General features: G+C 36.1%; 2 protein-coding genes and 1 pseudogene across 3 annotated transcripts; 1 reads left to right on the plus strand and 2 right to left on the minus strand.

Moving 5' to 3' along the window:
- Positions 1–289: 289 nt before the first annotated feature.
- Positions 290–1,553, minus strand: LOC18447108 (uncharacterized). The gene has a single exon (XM_006857212.3). It carries the CDS (start codon positions 1,347–1,349, stop codon positions 585–587), a length of 765 nt encoding a protein of 254 aa, XP_006857274.1. The 5' UTR covers positions 1,350–1,553; the 3' UTR covers positions 290–584.
- A 7,853-nt stretch (positions 1,554–9,406) lies between these two features.
- On the plus strand, positions 9,407–11,903 carry LOC18447109 (11S globulin seed storage protein 2). Its single transcript, XM_088872117.1, has 4 exons — positions 9,407–9,748; positions 10,402–10,667; positions 10,806–11,312; positions 11,390–11,903. Exons 1-4 carry the CDS (start codon positions 9,448–9,450, stop codon positions 11,774–11,776), a joined length of 1,461 nt encoding a protein of 486 aa, XP_088728243.1. The 5' UTR covers positions 9,407–9,447; the 3' UTR covers positions 11,777–11,903.
- Positions 11,904–13,603: 1,700 nt separating this feature from the next.
- Positions 13,604–17,512, minus strand: LOC18447110 (pre-mRNA-splicing factor SLU7-like; annotated as a pseudogene). Its single transcript, XR_016059786.1, has 9 exons — positions 17,336–17,512; positions 17,109–17,222; positions 16,314–16,714; positions 15,773–15,909; positions 15,364–15,662; positions 14,796–15,017; positions 14,576–14,679; positions 14,166–14,238; positions 13,604–13,747 (listed from the first exon to the last, which is right to left on the minus strand). The product of XR_016059786.1 is annotated as a pre-mRNA-splicing factor SLU7-like (transcript).
- Positions 17,513–25,706: the final 8,194 nt, after the last annotated feature.

A 25,706-nucleotide genomic window follows, 5' to 3' on the forward strand; every position in this document is an offset into this window, starting at 1 on the left:
GAGAGATCCATTCATTCCATACAAGATGGAAAAATGGGTATCCGAGAGAGAGAGAGAGAGAGAGAGAGAGAGAGAGAGAGAGAGAGAGATATTCTATCAAAATATTTCAACATTTGATCTTCCATGAGAGAGATAGGGAGACACCATCAGAAAATGAGACAGAGGAGGAGTGATTCTAGCAGAATGTGTGTGAGAGAGATTCTACCAAAATGTGTGTGTGAGAGAGAGAGAGAGAGAGAGGGGAAGAATCAATTAATGTGTGAAGAGAGAGAGAGAGTGCGTCTGTGTGTGATTCTATCAAAATATGTACTTTTGCATTAAGAATTACAATGTATCACCATGGTAATGACATAGGAACCATTCTCCCCTTCCCCCCGCCACAAAATAGAACTCCACAAAGCAGGAGACAATTTTTACAACACCAGTGCTAATTCCACAACTAACCCTTTTTTCACCTCAACCACTACGAAATGTAGCAGCCATCAAACACCAAAACAGGAAAAAGAAAGCAAACCAAATTAACATTAAAGAAAATTCATGTAAAGACCAGAAAGAAAACTTAAATCCATGAAAAATCGAATTTATTAAATGCCTCGAGCTAACATTTCTGCATATTCTCTGATCGATCGCTGCCTTTGAAGCTGCATCTCTTCGCGAAACCGGCTAATAAAAGCCTCTGCCCTCAGATCCACCCCCCATGGGGACGTGCCCTCAATCGAACTAGTTGCGCCCAAAACCGAGTCCTTGTCGGACCCACTAGCACTAGCCAATGAGCCCACCTCGGACTTAGTTGCGCCCCACATCGAGCCCTTACCGGATGCAGTTCCACTCACAACTGAGCCCATCTCTAACTTTGCTCCAACCCCAATTGAGCCCAACTTGGGCACACTTGAACTCCCCATCAAGCCTAGCATCGCCCCAGGTGCACCATGTATAGAGCCCAGTAAGGAACTGGATGCACCCACCATTGAGCCCGACATGGACCCAGTTGCACCCACCGCTGAGCCCTTCTCATTCTCCTGGCTCGCCCCACGAAGCTTAGCTGATGGTTCGATGGCATTGGATGAGCTCACGCGCCAACTAAAGAGCTCTTCAACATAAACCGGAGAGAAGTGCCGTTGATGATATCGAAGGATCGTAGTTCGACTCTTAATCCTCTTCTTATGTACCCTGAGAATAGGTTTAGCCTCGTTAATGGCCTTCTTAAGGCCCTTGTTCAGGCTATGTTTGCCTTTGTTCAAGGCCTCAGATCTGTTTAACTTGTATATCTTTTTCTTCAGAGAAGACCTGAGGCCTCTCCATGCCTTCTTCACAGGGACCAGCTTCTTCCCAATTTTCAAGCAAGACATAGAACGCTCAAGGAGCCCTCTCTCTCTCTCTCTCTCTCTCTCTCTCTAGGGTTGTTTGCAAAGATGTCTCTCTCTCTCTCTCTTGCTAGGATTGTTGTTTGCAGAGACGTATCTCTCTCTTGCTATGGTAGTTTGCAAAGATGTGTAAATGCTTGATGGATTGCATGCTTTATATTGAAGTTGGTCTCTCTCAACAAATCTCTCTCTCTCTATAAACAAACAAATTTTGGGGAGGAAGTACGCTAAGTATCTCTTTTTCATTTTGTTTCTGACACTCTTGGTTTTACTTTTTTGTACATTTTGATCTCTGAACGCAATCCTAGTTTTCCCCATCCATACTTCCACTAGAGTCACTAGTATAATAATCTTCTGAAATAGCTTGCAAGGCATGCTCTAGCAGGAGCGTACTGTAGATTAGCTACCTCGGTCAAAAGAGCTACTTGGGAGGATATTTTGATATGAAATTTTGGGAACCACCTAATAATTCTAATCCTTTGATGATGAATAGTTTTCAAATAGAAAAATTGAATTTTTAGTTATTCAATACTTAGATCTTGCCTTGCAGAAATTGGATGGTCACTGTTTAATCTTGGGATGATCAGGTTTTTCCAAGCACATAAAGTATACAATATGAACTTATTTATTTTTTTATTTTTATTTTCTAAGGTTTGTCATATCCACAAAATTTGAAGTCAAATGCTACTAGTTTGAGTTTTACATGAAGGAGCAAATGGATAGTATGCTCCTATTGCGCAGCAACCTTTCCAACTTTATAATTTTTTTTCTTTTTTGGTTTTTTTCACAGAGAGAGAGAGAGAGAGACTTGGTTACCAATTCTATTTGTTCTCAAATATGAAACATTGATACTGTGTCCATATTTTTTTGTGCGTAATTATATGTTCACAAACTCTTAATATAAGAGTCATGTTTGACAATGTAGAAGCACATACGCTTCTTAAAAATTGTTTTTACCATCCTACTATAAAAGTACATCATATCATCTAAAATTACACACCCTCGCTTTTTAATTATATATTAACATTCTTTGTTTTTACAACCAATTTTGAAATGGTCACAATGTCAATTAATGGCACATATATTTGTATGTGTCACTTCAAATGTTTGTTAGAGATTAGGGGCCACTTTTGAAGTATGATCCAAGAAATCTAGTCATGTTTGTAAATTCTAAAGGCATGATGGAATGTGAGGTTATTAGATGGCATTGCTTTTCTCTGTCTAAGTGGGAGGTGAAAGTAGGAGGTGCTTTGCATGTTGGAGAGATTCTTTGGTTGCTTAAAAGTTAAGAGATGTGATCACAAGGCTGTTTTATCCCTTTACTTGCTTTGCTTACTCATTTAATCAAATATAAGCATATGCTTTCTCCATATTATTTATTTCTCCTAAAGTATGCTGCATTGTTTTTTTCTTTATTCTCAACTAACAGTCAAATTTTGGAGTTTCATTGTTCTGGCAGGAACCAAAATCTGAATTTTTTGTGTTTCAAACATAATCAGGAACATTCCGTGAATATAAAGTTTAGTACAAGGGAATAGAATAGGACTGCATGAGATGAGACCGTTATTTTTTACGCACGGACGTCACAAACACCTCAAGCTGTCAAATGTAAAATTAGTCCACCGGGGTGCATATCCCTACAGGTTTTAAAAATTTTCATTCTTGGATTGTGATTGCAGTCAATAGTATACCTTCAGTTGCCCAATTTCAGACTAGAGGTGATTGACCTATTTAAATCTGAGATAAAACATAAGACATCTTATTCTATATTTATGAGCTAGTACAGAATTGGCAATAACTAATCATCAAGCCCAAGCCCGATTCTTCCCAAACAAAATTTATTGTTTTAATATGATTATTTCTAAAAGAGATTCAGAATTTTATATCCAAGAAATCCTCCTAAGAGAGTCTTTTACATAAGGGAGTAAGTATACAGTGTAAGAAGCACTCTTTATAATAAAATATCCTATTGTTTGTTGGGATTTGTTTTATGCAATGTGAATGAATGAGTTGAAATTTTACCATAATGAACTGTTGTTAAGATGTCTTTATTTATGGAAAGAAAGTATATATGATAAGACCATTTTCTTTTGATTCAAAGAGGTTACAATTACTTTTAAGTTGTTAGATATGAAAGCGAGGTGTACTATTGACCAAACTCAAATTCTAAAAAAAAAGTTTTTGAGCTTTATGACACAAGAAGTTACTAGAATTCACGTATCACGGTTAGGGATGAATGTGACATCCTTATACTAAAAATAAATGATTTTATAGTATGCAATGTCGTCTGAAAAACTTGCTACAATTTTCTGAACCTCAAGACAAGATAAATACAATGGTTGAACTTTCATTCAATTTCTTTGAAAAGTGCCAAGGCCCGACTTGAGCAAGAATTCAAATGAAGTGATAAAAAAAAATTCCCCATTTTATCGCTCTTTTAGGGTTCAAAACGTGGTTGAAAAGTTAATCCAAAAGATTGTATACTCTTGCTAGAGCATATTGTGTGTTGACTTCCTCATGTAAATTCTTGTCTAAGAGCATTATTAAGACCTTAAATTTTAGATACGTATCCTTCCCAACCTAGCCATCCACCTCAAGATATGTATCCTTTTCAACCAATCTACATGGCCAAATCTAAGTATTCAAAAATTTATAATTCGATTTCTTTATTGAAAGCATCACGACTAAGACTAAATCCTAAACTCTGAAATCGAAAAATCCATGCTGAGTACGTCTTTTGGTCTTGTAAATGTACAGCATGCTCCTGTGCGAGTGCAACATCTCTACTCAAAAGCTAAAAACCATATCAGATACACTCTCTCAGGTACACATGAGCATATGCCTGCACACAAATAAAAGAAACAAAAAGAAAGTAAGAAAATAATTCTTTAGAAGAAGGAAATGTTGAAGGTAGTTATTCTTGGCTTTTATAAATGCATCATTCCGATTACTTTTGAGTGGAGGAGACCGACCTCTTTTTGGAGCCTGCCTACAACTGTGGCCCGGCTTTGACCATCGTGCTTGACCTTGGAATCTTACATATGTCCTCCATACTCCTCTCCATTTTGTTGCTAAGCATTTTTCTTCATAAAATCAGTAGGAGCATAGTATACATTTACTCATTTTTGTTGCAAATTACATGTTCATTGGTTGAAAGTACGAGAAAAGATATAAAGACTTATGACTTCATTGAAGATATGACATTTAATAGAGCAGAATGACAGACTAAGATTTGTGTACTGACCTCAATTAGTTAGATAAAAGACTTTGATGATGATGAGATTACATGCTCTTGTTCTCGTGACACAAGGTCTTTGGTCTCATGTTACAAGGTCTTTGCTCTCATGTCGAGACCCTAACACAGAGGACATTGGTCATGTATAAATGTCGAGAAATCATTGGGGGTACTTGAGGGGACTGGGACTTGAACTCAACTCAGGTGTTGACACCTCAACATGGGGGACATCAGTGACGTAGTGTTGAGAAACTTGCGACATTTATAGACACCGACACCGACACCAGTTAACACTTCCCCTGGGATATTTTTTAGGACCCAAATTTTGGAATGTAACTTCCTTAGTCTTCTGTTTTTAGAACCCAAACTTTCGGGAAGTAAATACCTCAACCTAGCCTTCAACCTTAAATAAATTGAAAGAGAATAAAAAGGAAAAATAAAATTAATACCACTCTACTGTGCCTGTTAAAGAGTTTTTAAAACTGAATATGAGCTGTCCAATTTTTGGACTATTAGATCTAGCTATTTAGGAACTCAAAACGCATCCTGTATTTTACAGAAATTTATGTGCGAACAGAGTAAAAATTATGAAATTACCCTTTGTTCAAGATTTTTCAAACACTTTACAATGAGGTCCTTTTTTTTTTATTTTTTTTTTCTTTTCAAATTTGGCCTGGTTCAATGTTTTCAAAATCAAAATGCTTTTTTAATTGTTTCATTTTTTGCCATTTGTGGGGCTGTCCAATGCATAAGATATCAAACCACCCTATTTTTGGTGCGGTTAGATATTAGTAACATTGAACCGCTCAAATTTTCCTTTCTTCTTTTTTAATTTAAATGCAATCTCTGATGTTTAAACATCAAACCATCTCATTTAAACCCACCATATGAAATGATAGGGCGGTCTGACATCTGAGGCATTGGACTGCCAAATAAACAACAAATGTTTTTCAAATTTTTTTTGTAAATGATGGGGTTTGATGTTCTCAACAAACTTGATAAAAATAAAAAAGCAAAGAAGAAAGGCCTCATAGTAAAACTTTAGAAAATATGAACCAAAGGGTAATTCTTCAAATTTAACCAGGTCCCCACATAAAATTCCCTTTATTTTTAACATCATCTAACAATTCTAAAGTAAATCATAAAATAGTAAAAACGAAGAAATCTCTTCTATGGAGACCATTTGCCAGATGTACATAACGTGCTCCTGCAGGAGTACACGCTCAACTTATAATCATATGTATCAATTTAGGTTTCAAATGGGGTTTTCAAATTGGGTGGGTTGGGGTTACCTTATACACAAAAGATGTGTGATAGGCCTCCTTTGCCACTTTTGGGGTTTACAAATTGGGTGGGTTGGGGTTCCTTTGCCACTTCTGGCATTGTGGAATATGATTGTGCAGTTGTCCATTCCAATATTCTATTACAATGTAGAGTACAAATGGTACCCATTTGTCCCAAGGTTGTGGTTGTATAAGGATGAAGCTCTAAACGATCAAAGTAAGACATACTTTCAAATAGTATCGAAAGATGTTTTAGTACCAAAAATACTTATGATGGTTTGAAATTTTATTTTCATCTTTAATTATAAAATTTAAAGCTTCGAAAATAGTCTAAATCATGTAGATCTATGATAATGCATTACAAGATACACTATTTCTAATATTTGAAGTCCATATTTTTTTTCACCTCTATATATCTCAAAGTCCAGGATTTGAAAATTTTTCGACATTAAAACAGCTTCTTGCAGTGAATTTTTTGAGGTTCGCCTTAATTTGATTGTTTAGAGACTCATTTTTTTATACACTTTTCCCTTGTCCCCATGGTGCCTTGGTTCATTCGTCCTTTCATCTTCTATTTGACAACATTCTGAACAGGAAATCCCTCTCTCTCTCTCTCCTATTTGACAACATTTTGGATTGAGAATCTCTCTCTCTCTCGTACTTCTATTAGATAATATTTTGGACTGAGAAGCTCTGTCTTTTATTTTTCCTTTTTTTTGTAGGAAAATTATTTTGGCGAGCTTTTGATCAAAAGCAGTCTCCTTCGAAATTATCTTTAATTGTGAGTTTTGAAACAGGCAGCTTGGAATATTGCCATAGCCCCACACAAACTTCCCAAAAAACCAAAAATTTGCAAACCCTTAATGCCATATCTCGCTTTTGATGATTATAGTCATTACGACATTTTTATACTAAAAGTAAACAGTCTTTAAGGTATACAATCTCTTGTATTAAATAGCATTCAAATACTAAAAACATTTCCCATGACTGAATAATTCATATTTGTGTTTCAAAAATTTACTAATAACAAAAGCTAAAATATTTTGTGATCCTACAAGAGTGTATTGTATATTTATTCCATGGGGAAAAACACTAGGAATATTTTTACAAGTACACAATTTGAGGATTTAATTTTAGGAACAGCTCCCAACCTATAATATTTGGATTGAACAAAATTCATCAACTATTTGGGTAGCCACATCTATTTTTGGACTGAAAATGGGCTACGGGATTTTGTCAGGCCCGGCGTTAGAGATGTGCAACTGGAATTTTATGTGATTGCCGCATACCAATGAAGCTAAAAGGCAAATTCTATAAGACAACTTTGAAATCAACTTTACTATATGGGACAGAATGTTGAACAATCAAAAAACAATATACTTATAAAATGAGTGTAGCAGAGATGATGATGTTGAGACGAATGAGTTGCAAGACAAGAAGGGATAGAAATTGAAATGAATACATTTGAGAAAATTTAAGTGTAGAACCAATAAGCGATAAAATGAAAGAGAGTGGACTTAAGTGAACTAACCATGTATTGTGTAGACCCAATAAAACACCATTTAGGATGTGCGAGTTAGTTCAAGTGAAAAGCTCAAAAGGATAAGAGATAAACTCAAACGGATATAGTTGGAAGTAACGAGCAAAGATATGAAGACTTATGGCTTCACTGAAGGTATTGCACATAATATAGCAGAATAACGGATCGGGATTCATGTAGCCGACCCCAATTAATTGGGAAAAAGCTTTGACGATGATAATGATGACGACTACAAAATACAACACGAGGGGCAGAACTAAAGCTCGCCTGGTCCAGGCTTGGCCCGGCACATTCATTGCCCTAGTCTATTTAATATTTCAAAACCTTTATCTTTTTTTTTAAATATTGAAAATATTCATTTTGTGATTTTGAAATGAATTCCAAAATTCCATATAAATACTTATTCATAAGTAAGTCTTTTATTCGAGAGAGTCAGTGTAGAGTGCTCAAATAAAACAATTGAGTGCATAGTGCTCTAACAAAAGAAAACAAATATATGCTATTGGTCTTTCCTAACAAAAATATAAACACTCCAGGACAAAAGGAACAAAAATAAGAGAGAAGATCTATAAACACAAAAAATGAAGAAGACAAAAAACAAACGTTACAAAATGTCACCGCACTAACACAAACGATTACGAACTTTCACCATTTCATTTATGAACTACACAACAATTGTTCTCAATAATAATAAATCTATAAAGTAGATAAAAACAAATATAGAACAACCTTGCGGATTTCCACGTACAATATCTACGGTTTTGGTTGCATCTACGATCATCCACGAAGAAAACCAACCATGATTACACGATTACATCCTCCCTTTGCAAAGTATACAGATAGTGACAAGTGGGTGCCTAAACTTTGGGTTAAATCATATATATAGAGAAAAGAATAAAATTAAAATAGAATATTCACTATAAAAAAGTGGGACTTAGTACAAAATATAAAATATATAGGACTATTTTAAATTTTTGAAAATAAAAAAGGGATTTTTTAGTTAATTTCCCTATTTTTTATTTGTTAATATCAATTTATATTTAAAACTCATTAATGGAAAAAATATAGGCTATGATTTTTAAAGTAATGAATTAACGGGTTGGTTTTTTTTCTCGAGCAATTTACAGATAGACATAAAATAAATTTGGAATAAGAAATTAGGACATTTTATTGCGAGGTCCAAAATTTGTTAGTTTTACCCCATTTTGAGTTTCCAACTATCAAACCACTCAAAACACAATGAAACTAAGTGTTTGAAGGTCCAACTTTCGAACTGCTTGAACACTTTGTATCAAACCACTCAAAACACAATGAAACTAAGTGTTTGAAGGTCCAACTTTCGAACTGCTTGAACACTTTGTATTTTTGTGTTGACCCATTAAAAAATTAGACTCTCGAACTAGGGATAAAGTTCGAATAAAAAACTAAAAAATTTAAGGCCTCACACCTAAAACATGAACCAGATTTTAATTCTGAAAATTATTTTGGGTCAGTACATAAATTCTCCTTTTTTCATTTAAAAATTTGGAACAAGACCTTACACTTATATATCAAGCATCAATGAATATATTTAAAGAATATATAGTTTTAAGATAACCAATTTCGATCTTCATCGTTTATCCGTGTTCTGGATTGCATAAAATTTGGTTCAGGGAACAGGGAACATGATGTATGATAGGGAGTGAGAAGGTTGGTGATAGATGGGCATTTTATTTTGTATTATATTTTATTTGAACCAATTCAAAGGAAAAAAAAACTAGTAAAATAAAATGAACAGAAACAAAGATAAAAACAACAAAGTAGTTTGTTTTGCAACACGATTGCATTCACTTTTTGCAAGGTGTATACATTAACATGACAATTTTGCAAGGTGTACGCATTAACTTGCCATGCAACAGATCAATGCTGCCACATGACTTCTCTCAAACAAGATTCCCCGTCCCACCACCCTATATAAGCACTTATGACCCCTCACTCTCTTCCCATCTCCTTCGCTTTGAAGTTTTATCCATCTACTTCTAAGTCATGGCTCACACTAAGTCCATACTTACCTTTGTGCTCTTATCTCTACTTGTTTGTGCTTTTGCTGATAGGCGTCAGTCTCAGAGGAGGCTAAGTGATGCTCAACAATGCCGGATGAATCGGATATCGGGAATCCGCCCGACTCGGGTTATTCGATCTGAGGGCGGCATTACTGAGCTCTGGGATGAGGACAGGGATGAGTTCCAATGTGCGGGTGTTGCCGCGACTCGGAACACCCTTAATCCCAATTCTCTCTACCTGCCCAGCTTCTCCTCTGCTCCTCAGATAGTTTACATTGAACGAGGTCCTTTTGTCTCCCATTCCTCTTTATATATATATATATATATATTTTGCTAGCACCTCAAAGTTTCCACCAGATATGTTTCTCTTTGTTCTTTATTCTCATAGAAACAAACGTAGGTCATTCAATTGATATAGGGTGTCACAACACTTACGGCTTGTTCAAATTTTTGGAAGACGCACGTTTAGAAATCCCATCTTTCAAAGAAGTGGATACCCCAAGTTCTATGATCCCTAATAGAATTAATGGCATCTACTTTTTATCTTAAATATATAATATATGGCTTGTACTACAAGATCCACTTCTGTGATCCCTAGTAGAATTAATGGCATCTACTTTTTATCTTAAATATATAATATATGGCGTGTACTACATGATCCACTTTACTGTAAAATTTCTCCAGTATCAAACTAAATATATAATATATGGCGTGTACTACATGATCCACTTTACTGTAAAATTTCTCCATTATCAAACATAGAAGTGCTGAAAACGAGTGTTCATGATTGCCATCCACCGAATGCACTCCCATTCGTTCTGGAGTACATTGTGTTAATGGTCAATGGACCGGCCCAGTTTGCGAACACTGGTATAAACTCTTGAAACTTGTCCCAAGAAGTCCAAACAAGCTAATATAGCCAGCCTTTTCTTGACAGGTAGAGGCATAATTGGATTATCAGCCCCAGGCTGCTCAGAATCATTCCACAGCGGCGAGAGTGGCTCAATCCAACACCGGAAGATACGTGGCCAAGGCTTCAGAGACCAACACCAGAAGGTTCAACGTATAGAACGGGGAGATGTCATTGCCATTCCGCCGGGCATAACACACTGGTGCTACAACGACGACAACTCTGAGGAGCTCGTTGCCTTTACTGTCACCGATGTCACGAGCGACTACAACCAGCTTGACACCAAACAAAGGGTATGGAGAGAGTTTTCTCATAATGGCATAATAGTCCATTGACTATACAATGTGGGATTATTTTCATGAGCTTTGCATCGGTATAATGGTAAATCTTAATAAGACTAAGCTGGTGGTAATGGTTTATTTTTTTCCCAGCAATTTTTTATAGCTGGTGGGCAACCTAGGGGCCAAAGGAAGCAGGGAGAGGGAGAGCGGGGGCAAGAAGGGAGGCAGGAGGGAGAATATGGAGAGGAAGAACAGAGAGGAGAACAAGGTAAAGAGAAATTGATACAGACAATCCTGCCACAGATCGACACGAGGTTTCTAGCCGAAGCCCTCGACATTCCCATAGAGTTGGCACAGAAGATACAGAGGGAGGATGAGAGGGGCATCATCATTAAGGTCGAGAAGGAGGGGTTGAGAATTCTGTCCCCCGAGGGCGAGGAGAGAGAAGAGGAGAGAGAAAGAGAGACGGGCCCGAGAGCTAATGTTATTGGGGTTGGCGAGAGGTACTGCAATGCGAAGATTAGGCAAAACATAGAGTCACTGAGAGAAGCTGACATTTACTCACGCCATGGTGGCCATCTCAAGACCATCAACCGCAGGAACTTGCCTATACTGGACATCTTGGACATGAGTGCTGCGAAAGTAACCTTGTACTCGGTATGCCCCTCCCTTTCTCTCTCTGTCTCTGTCTCTCACTCTCTCTCAACTCTTGCTGCTGTTTTCTATACTTACAGGATGCCATCTTGGCCCCACATTGGTCGATAAACGCTCACACGATCGCCTACATCACCCGTGGCGAGGGCCAGATCCAAATTATCGGCACCAACGGCCAGAAGGTGATGGATGACAGGGTCCGACAAGGTGATGTGATCATTGTCCCTCAGTTCTTCACATCTATGTGCAAGGCCGGAAGCCAAGGAATCGAGTGGATCGCCATCAAGACCTCAGACCTCCCCATGAACAGCCCACTTGTGGGTTACACTTCAGCTATCAAGGGGATGCCCATTGAAGTGCTCACCAATGCTTATAGAATCTCAAACCAGCAGGCACAAGATATCAAATATAACAGGGAGGATCAGATCATGATCTTCCCCTCTTCCTCCCGCTCTGCCTCCTCTTGAAGAGCAAGTTTTGGCTTCAGCTTCTTATATAGACGCATATACACATATGTGTGCATAAATAAGAGAGAGATGTAACTCAGTGTCTTCTTTCCAAGACTACTCAATAAAACATGCTTCTGTTCTGTTCCATGTGTCTAATTTGTTCTCTTTCTTTTGTTGGCTATGATTTTTATTGCTCTCCCTCTTGTTTGGCAAAGACTGGTATGCTAGCTATGGGGGTTAGTTGCATTTGGTGCCCTCATCTGATATGTGGCATTCTCTTTCGTGGGTAGTTTTGGATATGAACTTTGATGGTGTTCGAGAATATGGTTTTCAAATACTGACGAAAGCTGACCAGCCTAAGCAAGCTAACTTGCAGATGAAAATCAGAAGAGAAGAGGGTGGGGAGTTGTTAAGGCAAGATTTCATTCCCATATCCACCTACCCTCTTATAATATTGTAAGCATTTACCTCACTCAGACTGCACAAGTAGAGTTTCTCAGATTTAAAGAAGAGTAAAACAAAACTTCTCTCTCAGAACCCTGATATCAGAAATCATGCACTCTCACTCCACATAAACCCAGGATCTTCAACCACAAATCAAATGCTTATTTCTGCGATCGAAACACGATCACATCATGCCACACTTCGACTTCGGGCACAACTCTGCAAATTTGCATTTAGGACCTTCAAGCCTAATCTCCTCCAGTGCCGATCTTTCTTTCCCTCTCTCTTCCTTCATATTGAATAGAGCCACTAAGACATGCCAGATCCAAAATATAACATAGCAGTAAGTCCTCAGGCTCTGAATTTCTTTCCAATACCCATATGATGAGCAAAACAGGAGCCACTCTGATTCTCTTCTCTCTAGGTTCTCATGGATCACTATCTTGAAATTTAGAGAAATGGGGTCCATATAAAATCCATTATATCATTTAAAACGTCATTTCAGGTGCTCGAGTGATCCCCAATTTGAAGGTTATACGGTTACCAATGAAGAGAAAACAAGAAGAAACAGAAGAGAGCCATGCATATCATTTTGTCTTGGCGATGAAATTTTCATATTCGAAGCTCCCAAATACTGGTTTTGTTGATGTAGCAGAGGCTGGAGCAGAAATGAGGGTAAAGTAGGATGAGGAGAGAGGTTCGAAGAGTGTGGGGAAGAAAGAGATTCGGCTTTGGTGAAGGTGGGAGAAGAGAGAAGTTGGTTCCAAGATCTGCAGATGATCTTGAACATAAGCATATTCTTCTTTTTTCTCTGGAAATTTATACATTACCTCCTGGACCATACTTTCTAAGCATACCCTACCCCAATATTTTTTAAACCACATTACTAATCTTAATGGTTTTTTATTTGCATCCACCCCGAATTAAAAAAGTAGCTTTTCTAGGATGAAAATACCGTTGGCGTAGTTAAGATGGATTTTCTCCCTCAAAACTTGAAAGTTGAAATATTAGGATTTTCTCCCTAAAAACTTGAAATATTAGATAGAGAAACCATCTGAAACTTTTTAGAGAGAAAAACTACTCATAATTTTAAAATTTTAAATAGAGAAACAACTTCAAAATTTTTAGAGAGAGAAATTATCTCAAATGTCAAATTTTAGAGAGAAAAACTATCAAAATTTTGATAGAGAGCGTAACATTTAGAGGGATAATAAATAAAATTGAAATTTGAGAAATTGAGAATACTTTATTACATAGAACAGACAATTTTACAGCTGTACACAAAAATGAGAAACTAAACAAAATTTGAGGACTGTATCCAGTCCCAACCACAATAAATGGGTGGGGCAAATTAAACGCCTGTATAACAATTTAAAAAAAAAATGCCTCCAAGCATTCTTTGCAAAGTATAATATATATATATATATATATATATATATATATATATCTTTTTTCTTTTTGTTGTGTAGACATCAATGCAGAAAGTCTTTCATGGGATCTTCAAAGTGAATTCTCTTCATTCGTAAGAGGGGCTCAATTGCCGAACTTAATCCAGGCTTCTTGACTAAATACATGTTCTATATAGTTTGATCGATGAGCCAAATTAGAGGTACATGTCTGACCATAACTTAACCCACTACTTGTTATAGAAGATACAAAGAGTATGGAATACAGTAATGAACCATATAGTCATATGATAACATTACAATAATAAAGGTTATCACTGCCCAATCAATGGGTTGGATGGTGACTAAGAGAGAGAGTTCAACTCTATGACATGTTTAGTGGGGTGCTCTCACACTCTATTATGGCCCAACCCATTGACAGGACAGTGATAACCCTCATGATCACCAACATCATCATCCGAACATTATTCCAACTATTTGGGATCGGCTAACATATTTATGATAACATACATCCCACATAATAAAATATATAGGATATAATCAAAGGAGGTGCAAACAATACCTTATCATTCCATTTCACATTATATTTACATTTTCTTTTCGTCTTTCTCCTCTCTTCCTTTCGTCCTCCTGCCATAGCACAAACCCAATGTCAGTAACTTTACTACCACTCGAGTTTTTTCTAAGGAAATCATATCATAGACCACTTGTGTATAGGAAATGGTGCTCCACAGGGGCATTCATTGTCCGTACCATATGATGGATAGTGGAGATTAACCGTAGATTCTAGTGAACAGCGACCAGCTGGCTACGAGTTAATCACCACCATCCATTGCTCAGATATCAGAATGAATGGTGGTTGCCCTGTGCACCATATCCCATACACTTCTGCATAGTATATTTACTGTTGTTTCTATTAAATGTCAATTACCCTATGCTTTGGATTTTAGATACATCAAATTGTCACCTTCTTGAGCGCTTCAGAGAGTAGTCTCTGGTGAAGAACAAGGTAACTAGGTGCATCTGATCCCCAATTAGCATGATTTTTTTCTTTAGTCTGCGAAGATTTCTCTGTAAATTATTTCATTGGGCAAATAGAACCTAGCATGCCTACTTACTGGCAAAACGAAGGAATCAAACTGGAGAAGAGGGCAGAGAGAGAGAGAGAGAGAGAGTATTACACAAACCTTTTGAGGCTTCTGTCCTGTCCATGTTTTCCTTCAGGCGACCATCTGCAGTATCTGAAGCCTCAATTCCGGCCAAACCAGTACAGTAGCTGTTCTTTATAATTTGCTCGCAACACTTATAGCCCCATTGATGGTCATTCCACCATGAACCCCATACACTTGACTTGTGAGATTGTTGATGTATACATCCTCCTCATATGTCCTATTGGGAATAGATTTCTCCTATAAATAGACCATATAAACATCAGTGATTCCAAATTGATAAGAAAGAAACCAAAAAAAACAGAAAAGAATAGCAGTAATACTTGAGGCATCTCATGGTCAAAACAAAAGCTAAAATCATTTTAAATACAGGGTAGATGTAAAAGAACAATGACAAATCTAGTTGAATAAGAGTTCCATCCATCTCTTTTCCTTTTCGGTTTCTCCTTTTAATAAGTAAAAATGATGCAATTAAAATTGAGGTTCACTACAAGGACTGTCATATGGTCACTATAGAAATAGAAGAGTCACACCCATGAAAAGGATAAAACAGAGAGGTAGCCTATTATAGAGAGTAAGAGCTCACCTGGCCCTTTATAATCCTACCGGCATGATCATATGCAACGTTTGTCTCACATTGACCTAAGAGAAGTTCCCTAGGGAGTTCTTCCTGACAGGAAGCATCTCCATAATTGTCCAGGATGGTCTCCTTCATTTGAGACTCCAGTTTTTCTTTTTTGATCATAAATTCTCTGTGCAGCAACTCAGCCTGAGCTGGAACTTCTTGCATATGAATATCTTGTCCTTTTCCAAAAGCCTCCAAGGATTGCATGCTAAGTTGCTTAAACTCCAATGCTTGCCCACTGATCCTGCATTGGTATCACCCTGAAATTTTTTAATAAGTGGATATAGAGGCAAGCCAAAAAAATAAATAAACAAATAAATAACAACTTTGGCCTTATGAGTTACAAAAAGTAAAGTACCTAGACACTTACTCCATAAAATTTCTCATTTGGATCACTATCTGGCAGAGGATCCTCTCGCATGGAATGAGTTTTCGGGTCATAATGCGCTGCAGTCAAGTCTAGATTCAAAAGAAACTTTGCTGCGTCCTCTCGTATGCGCAAATTCCAGTGAGAAAATTTCATTCAAGATCAGCATATTTAAACATAGGAAAATATCAGGGCGGTACCTAAAAGAAGATCATGCAGGGTAATCAAGAAACTTGAAACATAAGGAGAGTACCTTGAAAACACTAAATTTTTAAATAACTTCTAATCCAGGTCCAGTGTTTTAAAACTCAGATAAGATGTTCTAAATCATCAAATGGTCAATGGGACCAGATGTTTTCTTGATCTTTTAAGTTTCTAGACAACTCAAAGAATATCCATTTCTTCCAGATACAGTCCTGATATTTTCCATACATAATTATGTACATTATCATAGTTTTCTCCAATTAAATAAGTAGTAAAACCTGAGGCTCATGCTTGGCAAAAAAAAAATCCAAGGAACACTTAGACATCACAGATAACTACCTAACAGTTCCTGTGCTTCCAACTCCTGTAGTGCGCACACACTTATCTACCTTTGCAAAATCTATTTGTTTGTTCTCATCAACCTTGGCTTCATCGACCCTCAAGGCATCTTCACTATCCTGCTCATCACTAACCTTTCCATTCATATGCTGATTATGATTCTTCTCTTGTAGCTTCTTCAGCGGTTGCTCTTTTTGGTACTTCCTTCTCGCCTCATATCTTTCAATTACATGAGCGTATGTAGATGGCTTGAATCCATTCCAACAACCACGTTTCGCTTCATAATTGAGTTTCAATGCCTCCACTTTCTCATCGGGTGCGACGTGTTTATTCGTCCATCTTGCTCCCACATTTCGAGGTCTTTCCGTGCATGACTTATTCTCATGTGTCATTGCCCCACAACTATAGAATCCACAAGGTGGAAACAGCTTAAAATTTCAGTCATAAAGTTTCTCTGTTAGGAGATGGACAAACAAAATCTTTAACTTTATACACATATTCTGAGTTGACTCACCCTACTAAAGTTTACTTGACTCAGATCAATATATGTTATAAAAAATAACAAACTCAAAGCTCTACACAAACATGGGCCTGACTTGGGAACTTTTGTGAGTCAGTCCAATTTACAGTTTTAAAACTCTTGACTAAGCATATTCATGTCCAGTTTTTGGAGTAGTGCACTGGTGGATAGTTCTGTAGAGTCTGCCATAATGCTATTATCTACAGCATACAGTGTACAACCAAGCAACAGAAAAACTAGAGAACAGAAATGCAAATAAATGAAAACTCCACTTACATTTCACAAGCGCCTTTTCTATAATTTCCAGCATGGAATAATTTTGCACCTCTATCATACCATGTCTTGGCATAGTTTGCGTCCAATTTCCAATTTTCTTTGGTGCTTCAAACTCTAAGAAAAGAAAGAAAGTCATGTCACATAATAGATATAGAATCTGAACCTTCTACAACAGATTCATATATAAAAATGGGTAGGTCAACTAAAATTTGTACAAAATGTCTTACCTGTATCGCAGCATTAAGGTACCAAGGCACTGGTGACATATACTGTGGGATATGTGGGTTGATCTCGTGGCCATCTTCATCAACTTCTGCAGGAGCAATACCTGCTTTTTGCGCCACTTCCAATTCCAGCCGTTTGCGATGGTCTTCTATTGACTTGAAAGGAACTGAAGGAAACATTAAAAATTGTTCTTATTTTTCCTCATCCATTAAAATGGAAAGAGAAAAAAAAATTACTTCTTCTTAGTTCTTGCAGCATATAATCCATGACCAAAAAAAGAGAAAAAATATTTATTTTTATCACCTTACATAATGTCTCAAAACCCAGACAGAAATTGTGCACCCTCATTGTCAAAATAATTTTTTTCTTTGAAAATACTTTGAAGAGAGGAAAGAAACGAAATAAAGCAACCAAAGGATTTGTGGTTTTAAATAATTGGAGATTAAACCAGATAAATGCAACAATATGGAAAAAGTTAGCATTTTCAAGGGTGAGAGGAAGATCGGTAGCCATTTGAAACCCTTCGAATATTATTTGAAACCAAAATGTATCAGTAACATCAAACATTATCATAAAAAGTGAAGGACTGCATACAGTCACAAAAAGCATGACAATAGAATCTGAAGTCATGAAGACCTAATCATGGTAATACATTATAACTGATATCTGATCTTCCTAAGATGGCTACATCGCTTGAGTTGAACCAAGAAAGACTTATAGAAAAAGTAATTAAAATGCAAACTGGTTCAAAAGATGATCAAGCATCAATAACTTTAAATGACAACAAATCTTTTTAACAGATAACCAGCAGAACCGATCTTCTTGAATATGAAATTATATTCTAGCTAAATTAGACATTCTATTTTGCCTTTTCGTCAATGTCTATGAAAATTAGACATTCCATTTTTGCCTTCTTGTCAATGTCTAAACATACACAATTTAGTATACATGCTCCCAAACATCAACAGTTGAAAAAACTCAGAAAAGAAAAACAAAAGAAGACTTGTTTTCTGCCAATGTTAGTCAACTCAGACAGATGGTATATACCATCAAGAGTGAAGGACCACGGACCTGTAGAAAGAAAGGAGAGTTTGCTGAATCAAATCGAGAATTTTCAAAACATTTCTAGATTTGAGTAATTAGTCAAACAGATCATCAGCCCTAATCCTTTTCTTTTCAAAAACATGAACTCACAACTGGTTCTCTCCTACTAAAGGCCACTGGACTTAGAGGTGATTCCAAAACTCACAGAGATCTTGCAAGTGGCACATCGACTTGTTGGATTCTAGTTTACAAAACATCGCCCGATGCAGCGGACAGTGCGTTTATAGGGTTTCTCTCCACCAATTTAAAAACCATCATAAAGAAAATTTAGTTTACAAACCATCCAAACACTTCACCTAAACCATGATGGCATGATTACATCAAATCTTCTACATAATATAATATATAACATAAAGCAGTAGTTTTGCCAAACCACCATAAAGAAAATTTAGAGATGGAATTACTAAACCCTAATTTTACAAACAAGAGAATGCCACAACCTCTGATTCTATCAGATCATCAAAGTGAAACATGATGAAACATAGAGGCAAGACTGAAGGTAATTTAAGAGAAACATCATGAAAACATACATAGTAAAGATTGAAAAAGGAGGAGAAGCTGCATTTACCTTAAACAAAGAGGTAACACTAAACTCTAGTTCCTGTAAACCGAACAAGAGCTTGAAAAAGCCTGAAACCAGAGAGAGGGGAGTTCTGGAGATACGCGAGAGAGTAAGGTAAGACTGAATATTGTCCAAACAAAAAAAAAAAAAGGTAAGACAGAGGTTCGAAAAGGTTCACATTTTTTTAAAACAAAGAAATTTATAGAAGCGCGAAAGAATCCTCTTCTTGAACAAGTTTTGGGTGTCATAGTTGAGGTTGCTTTGGTTGAGGAATTAGCTTTGACGATGGGTATGCGTCTTTCTTTTAATTATCTAGGAATTTCTATTTCGGATAAAAGGCTGCCCAGATGGGTGTGCGATTCCGTAATGAATAAAGTTGTCTTTAAGCTCGATTTATGAAAGTCCAAATTCTTAAGAATATATTTTTTTGATCAAATCAACTATATTGCTATCCTTGCTTTATATACATGCCCTTATTGTTAAGGAAATTAAGCGGCTTATATGCAATTTTTTACGAGGTTCATTTGATGGTAACAGAAAATATCATTTGGTGAGTTGGGATAAAGTCTGTACTTCTAAAGCTGAAAGGAGTCTGGGGATTCGCAAGATCAAACCAGTTAATTTAGCTCCGTTATCCAAATGGTGGTGGAGGTCTTTAAATGATGGAGCTCAATTGTGGAAGGTAGCTTTGTTTGTCAAATATGGTGTGGATAATAGCAATTTTATTGGTAAGAGAAGATGAGGAAATTGTCAATCCCAGTTGTGGAAATGTATATACTCTCTACTAGGGAATTGGTAGTGAGAAATGTAAGGTGGGAAGTGAGTAGAGGGTCCACTATTGATATTTGGAATCAGAAGTGGTTGGGTGATGAACTATTGAGGTTTAAGTATAAGGAAGTGTTTGATAGGACAGTCAATCAGCATTTAAAGGTGGAAGAAGCTATAAAGTGGACTGTAGATAGATTTTCATGGGATATTCGTTGGAGCTATAATAGGGTGCCGGATGTTGTTCTTAATCAGTTTTGTGAGATGTTGCTAGATCTTGATGCGATTTACATATCTAGGCATCATGAGGATGAGGTTGTATGGGAGTTAACTACATATGGTGATGTGACAATCCAAACTTTTCTCGGTCAGTTAGAAGGCATGTCGGGATAGGGAAGTGACAGGCCAGAGCCGGTTGTGTTGAAGAAAGAAGCCAACGCCTGTTGTGTTGGAGAAGGAGGCTAGCGCCAGTTGAGTTGCCCAGCACCGGTTGGGTTGTCCAACACTGGCTGTGAAGGAGAAGAAGTGTAGCGCCGGGTGAGCTCGAAGAGAGTCCAGCGCCGGGTGAGTTGGAAGAGAGTCCAGCGTCGGGTGAGCTAGAAGAGAGTCCAGCACCAGCTGAGTTCTGACATGAATGGATGAACAGTGCCACTTGTTAGATGCATGCTGATGTGAGCGCCACTTGTCCAGATTTTTGAGCTCCTTGGTGACACTTGACCAGCCACCCCAAATATGAGAGTACTTAAGCCTCTTCTCTCACCCATGCCCCTCATTCTTATCTCTCTCTCTCTCTCTCTCTCTCTCTAAGACAAAGTGGAAGAAGTGACTTTGTGAGCAGCCATTGTTGGGCGAGTGAGAGCTGTGAGCAAAGGTTGAAGCAGGCCCCATTGTTAATTAGGCAAGTGGATCCCCTCGTATTGTAGTCATGGGACTGCATGGAAACTTAAGCATATGAATGAGCAATAGGAGTGTATGTGATGTAGCAAGACCTTACGCCTTTTTCAGTGAACTTTAGGGCTTTTGCTCTATGAAAATGGTAGATGTTGAAAATGAATGTATGATTCTTAGATTATGTAAGAAATGCATGTTATGTGTGTACATTGTAAGAGAATGGTTATTATCATGTTCTTTACTATGAAATGAAGATTTTGGAATGTGTTCTTGAAACATGTCATATGCTATTGTGAAATTCTAGGAATATGTGTATTCTTAAATGAAGCTTTCGAATGGCCAAATGGGATCCGATTGACCTCAAACTACCACCGTTGGAAAGATACATGAGCCTAGTAAATTGTTTATTTTTTTCCACTGTTAAAATTCTTTACAAAAATGAAGTTATATTTCGAAATGAGAGGATATGTCACTGTAGACTATTTTCCTGGATTTTTCATTAATACCACTATATTCATCATTTTTAGCTAAACAAACAATGTCCATTTTCCGCCAAACTACAGCCATTTGAAAGATCTTTGAATGAATTAAAATTTTCATGTAGAAAATATTTTGAAATTCTCTTTAGATTGAAAGTTATATTTCATTTTATAAAGGTATGTCGTTGTAGACAGTTTTAGCAAAAGCACATATTTAATGCCGCTGATGTTATTGAATTTGATTGAACAAAATGTATTCATTTTAGGCCAAACCCTTGCTATCGGAACCGGTTATGAGTCATCTTTAATTTATATGTTGAGCATTTTTTGAGATTCCTTTTTTATTTTGAAACATAAGTGGAATTTCAAAGACATGTCACTGTCTTCACTGCACAATAGATTTCAGATGAAGTGTCTCTATTCTTGGGTTCTTTTGAGGAGCCAAATAAGATCCAATTGCGCTCAAACCACCCCTATTTGAAAGATAGTTGTGTCTAACATAAAATTAATTTTGAAACTGCCTTCAAATTCTAAATGAACAAAAAATTATATAAATACAATAGCTTGCAATAAAAAAACTAATGGGAAAATATGTACAAAAAAATATATATATGTAAAATCATTGTAAACAATATATAAACATACATGTGAGAAATCGTATGAATAAATGCTGTAAAAAATAAACTATATAATTACAACAAAATGAAAAGCTTGAATGAAAAAACATGTAAACAAATATGTAAAACAAATAATGAAAACATACCGCACATAAAATGAACAAAATAAATATGCATTATATAATGAAATTGTGTTATTTGACGAAATAATAAACATAGGTAAATAAATGAATGTAAATGACATAAAAACCATAATAAAAAATTTACAAAATACAAAAAAAATAATCAATATGACAACTGTGAATCATAATTATAACTAACATAAACAATACAATATTATATAAAAATTAATTAAAAACTATCAATGTAAAACTATTATAACATGTATGTTCTTGGTGAAGTCGGTGTATCATTTATTATTTCATGATAGACTAAGATGCGAACAACCAAAGCTCATATCCATTTGGAAATGGTGAATCCCACATAAGATTCAAAGCTTCTTATGGACTCTTTCGCAAAATAAAATGCTAACAATTGACAATTTGAAGAAGAGGAGGAAAATAATCATCACTATTTACTTGTTGTGTAAAAATGATGAGGAAACTGGAGAGTATTTGTATATTCATTACCAATTTACTTCAGCATTGTGGACCTGGGCCTTTCAAGTTATTGGTTTTCAAATGCCTTTATCGGCACATCTTATTGATTCATTAGATCAACTCTTGATTCCTTCTTTGCCTAAAAGGAGGTGATGATTTGGCATATTTTCAGGGCTTCAATCCTCTGCAAAGTTTGGCTGGAGAGAAATAGACAAATTTTTTAGGGTTTCAATTGGGAGATGGATCATGTAAAAGATAAGATTTTTCAAAATGCTTGGTTGTGGTTTTTTTCTACGAAAGAAGGTTTTGGGATTTCAAATATTAATGTTCGGCTAAATGTGAGGAGTTTGTTACACCAACGGATCTCTAGACCCCATTATTTGTTGTCAATGGACCCCACCCAATCCTGGATGTCTTAAGTTAAATTTTGATAGTAGTTCTTTTAGAAATCTAGGACGTGCTGGTTTTGGTGGTGTGGTTAAAGATTATCAGGGTGTAGAGATAATCACATTTTGTAACTTGTGTGGGATAACTACAGCAAACCAAGCACAAATGTTAGCTATGCTTCAAGGTTTAAAGTTGTTGAAGGATCGTTGTGATCATTTCACATGGTTGGTGGAAGGGGATTATCTTAATGTTATCAACTAGATGTCCAGATCTAGTACGCCACCTTGGAGCTTGCGAAGGTTTTGGTTGGAAGCTTTGGATATTTGTTGTAATAAGGTAGTGGCTTTCAATCATGTCTTTAGGGAACGAATGAGAGGATAGACTCTCTTACTAATGATGGAGTGTTGGCCCTATCTTTGGTGCTCAATTCTTTATCATTTTAATTATTGTATTTTTCATCCAGTTACTGTAATCGTGGATTGATTGAGTAATAAAGTCATTGTGATCTTGTCAAAAAAAAAAGAGATGATAGAGAGAGAGAGGATAACAAGATGCGAGAGAGAGGAATAGGAGAGAAAGAGAGGAGAGAGAGAGAGGAAGAGTCCATCTGTGTTCAAGAATCCCCACTGCTTATTTAATCACGAGAATTCCTTCCGGTTAAGGAAAATTGTTTCATGCATGCTGGACCGCATTTCTACAACATGTGGTCCAAAGGTACAAAGCATCCATCTTAAAGATGGATGCAAATAAGTGGTCCATCTAAAAACTAGTGCCACTAACGGTCCAAATATTTTCTTAATATATTTAGGATGTGGCTTCTATAAGGTTGCAACTTTAAAAAATCCAATTAAAGCGCATCTCCAAATTTTATCATAATATATAATTTTCTTGTAAAAATTCTTTGGATAATCCGAAAATCTATTTTTATATCTAGTTATAAAATTTTAGAACTTCAAATATGGTTAAATCAAGTAGCTCTATAAACATATGAAACTCTTGAAAATGGATGGTCTAGATAATGTGTTACAAGATACACTATTTCGGGGACTCGTAGACTTTTTTTTTTTTTCATATTTCAACATCTCAACATTGAGATGATCAATTAAATGATTTTTCAACATTAAAATAACATTTCCGATAGATTTTTGAGGTGCATATGTAATTCTACATTTTAATGTTGCAACATTATATATAAACTTTTCCCATATATTTATTATTTTTAGTTCAATTTCTTTGTTTCATATTCATGATCTCCCTGTTAAAAATTATATATTCTCTAAAAATTGGAATCAAAGGTATTTAAAAAATAAATTTATTGCCATGCCCGTATTTCAATAATATGCGGGCTGGCCGCATAGAGCTGCCCTTCAGATGCGGGCAGGCCGCATAGAAGCTGTGTCTTTCATTTAATTAAAGAGTAATGATCTTATGAGACCCTTCCACACCCACGTGGGTAAGACCTCAAAGGATCACTATTAAATTTGGCACAGATCTCTAGAAAAGTTATCACATTAGTGTGAGACTTGACTTTTCTAAAGATCTGTGCCAAATTTAATGGCGATCCTTTGGTACCCTACACACATGAGTGTGGGAGGGTCTCACAAGGTCATTTCCCTTAATTAAATCTATTTAAAGTGTGTATATACTATGCTCCCATGCGAGCATATTGTGAATATACCCCCTCTCTCAAAACAACTATTAATGAGATTTTTTTATTCTAAAATTTTGGGAACCACGTAAGAATTACTACATGATTATTTTTAAAAGAAAAAAAAAATCTGAAGTTTGAGTTTTGTGACACTTAGATCTAGCCTTCAAAATTGGACAGTTTATATTCAATCTTGATGTATTTGCTTTTTCTTGTACATAGAGAATTTATTTGCGTTTTTTTTTTTTTTAGATTATTTTAGGGGTTCTAGAGATTACACTGCCAAAATTTGAGATATAAAAAGTATCCTTAGCATGTGTTTTGTACGAGAGAATATATGGATAGTATGCTCACAAGGGAGTAGGAAATCTTTTGGCCTAATACTTATTATTATTATTATTATTTTGACAAAAAAATACTAATTATTTATTTATCACTCGAATTCAGTTAATCATGTCTTATTTTTAATCTTAATTACAAGAATCATATCATTAACCTCATGTAGAGAGAATTTAAATATAATTTCAAAGTAGGAATCCTTTTTTGTTTTTTTGTTAATTCAATGGAGAAGATGGACCGTACCTATTTTTTCAAATAGATTAGAAGTTAGCTTTTTTAAGGTATTAATGGGGTGGAGTTAGTGGCGTGAATGAAAACCACAATGTGGTGACTAGCGTGAGGGGTGCTACCACCACCTGCTCCTTTCCCAAGTAGGAATCCCTTCTTGCAAGGAGATCCCCAATCAATTTCAAAGTATGAATAAGAGCCCAGGTATAAATATATCGACATTTTTTATTATTATTATTAGAAAAGTATTTTGATAGGGTCTTATCAAAAGAAGTAAAGCAACATTTCAAAACAATCTAAAATTTGCAGTTTTGACATTGAAAAACCTTCAAATCAATGATGTCGGTCAAGTCATATATTTTGTCCGGAAAATAAGTGTTCATGGATCCATAAGATCTATGTCATTTTTTGAGCTTCAAATCTTATAGTCAGTATCAAAATTTGATTTTAGAGTCATCACCATGATTTCCAATGCCCAAAGTGCTATCAAGATGAGTATTGAGGCTTCACCTTGTTTTCATAAAACCTTAGAGATACTGCATCCTTTTTATTTTATATACGATTTTATTTTTTGAAATTGTTTTTGCCTAATTACTATAGAAAAAGTGTTGTATGTGTCCCGAGACACATTTCTACAATTGTGTCTCCCTCGAGGCATAATACATCCTTTTTAAAGATGAATGCATATGTGCGCCCCTCTATAAAAAAAAGTTAAAATCAATGGTCTACGTACTATCTTCATGAAATTATCATT

This window comes from Amborella trichopoda, chromosome 7 (assembly GCF_054954075.1).
Source record: "Amborella trichopoda isolate Santa Cruz 75 chromosome 7, AtrichopodaSantaCruz75HAP2 v2.0, whole genome shotgun sequence".
Taxonomy (NCBI): Eukaryota; Viridiplantae; Streptophyta; class Magnoliopsida; order Amborellales; family Amborellaceae; genus Amborella; species Amborella trichopoda.

Coding starts and splice junctions, on each gene's coding strand:
- LOC18447108 (XM_006857212.3), bottom strand. CDS start 1,349: ATGTCTTGCTTGAAAATTGGGAAGAAGCTGGTCCCTGTGAAGAAGGCA.
- LOC18447109 (XM_088872117.1), top strand. CDS start 9,448: ATGGCTCACACTAAGTCCATACTTACCTTTGTGCTCTTATCTCTACTT. Junction 9,749..10,401: donor GATAGTTTACATTGAACGAG/GTCCTTTTGTCT, acceptor TTTTCTTGACAG/GTAGAGGCATAATTGGATTA. Junction 10,668..10,805: donor AGCTTGACACCAAACAAAGG/GTATGGAGAGAG, acceptor TTTTTTTCCCAG/CAATTTTTTATAGCTGGTGG.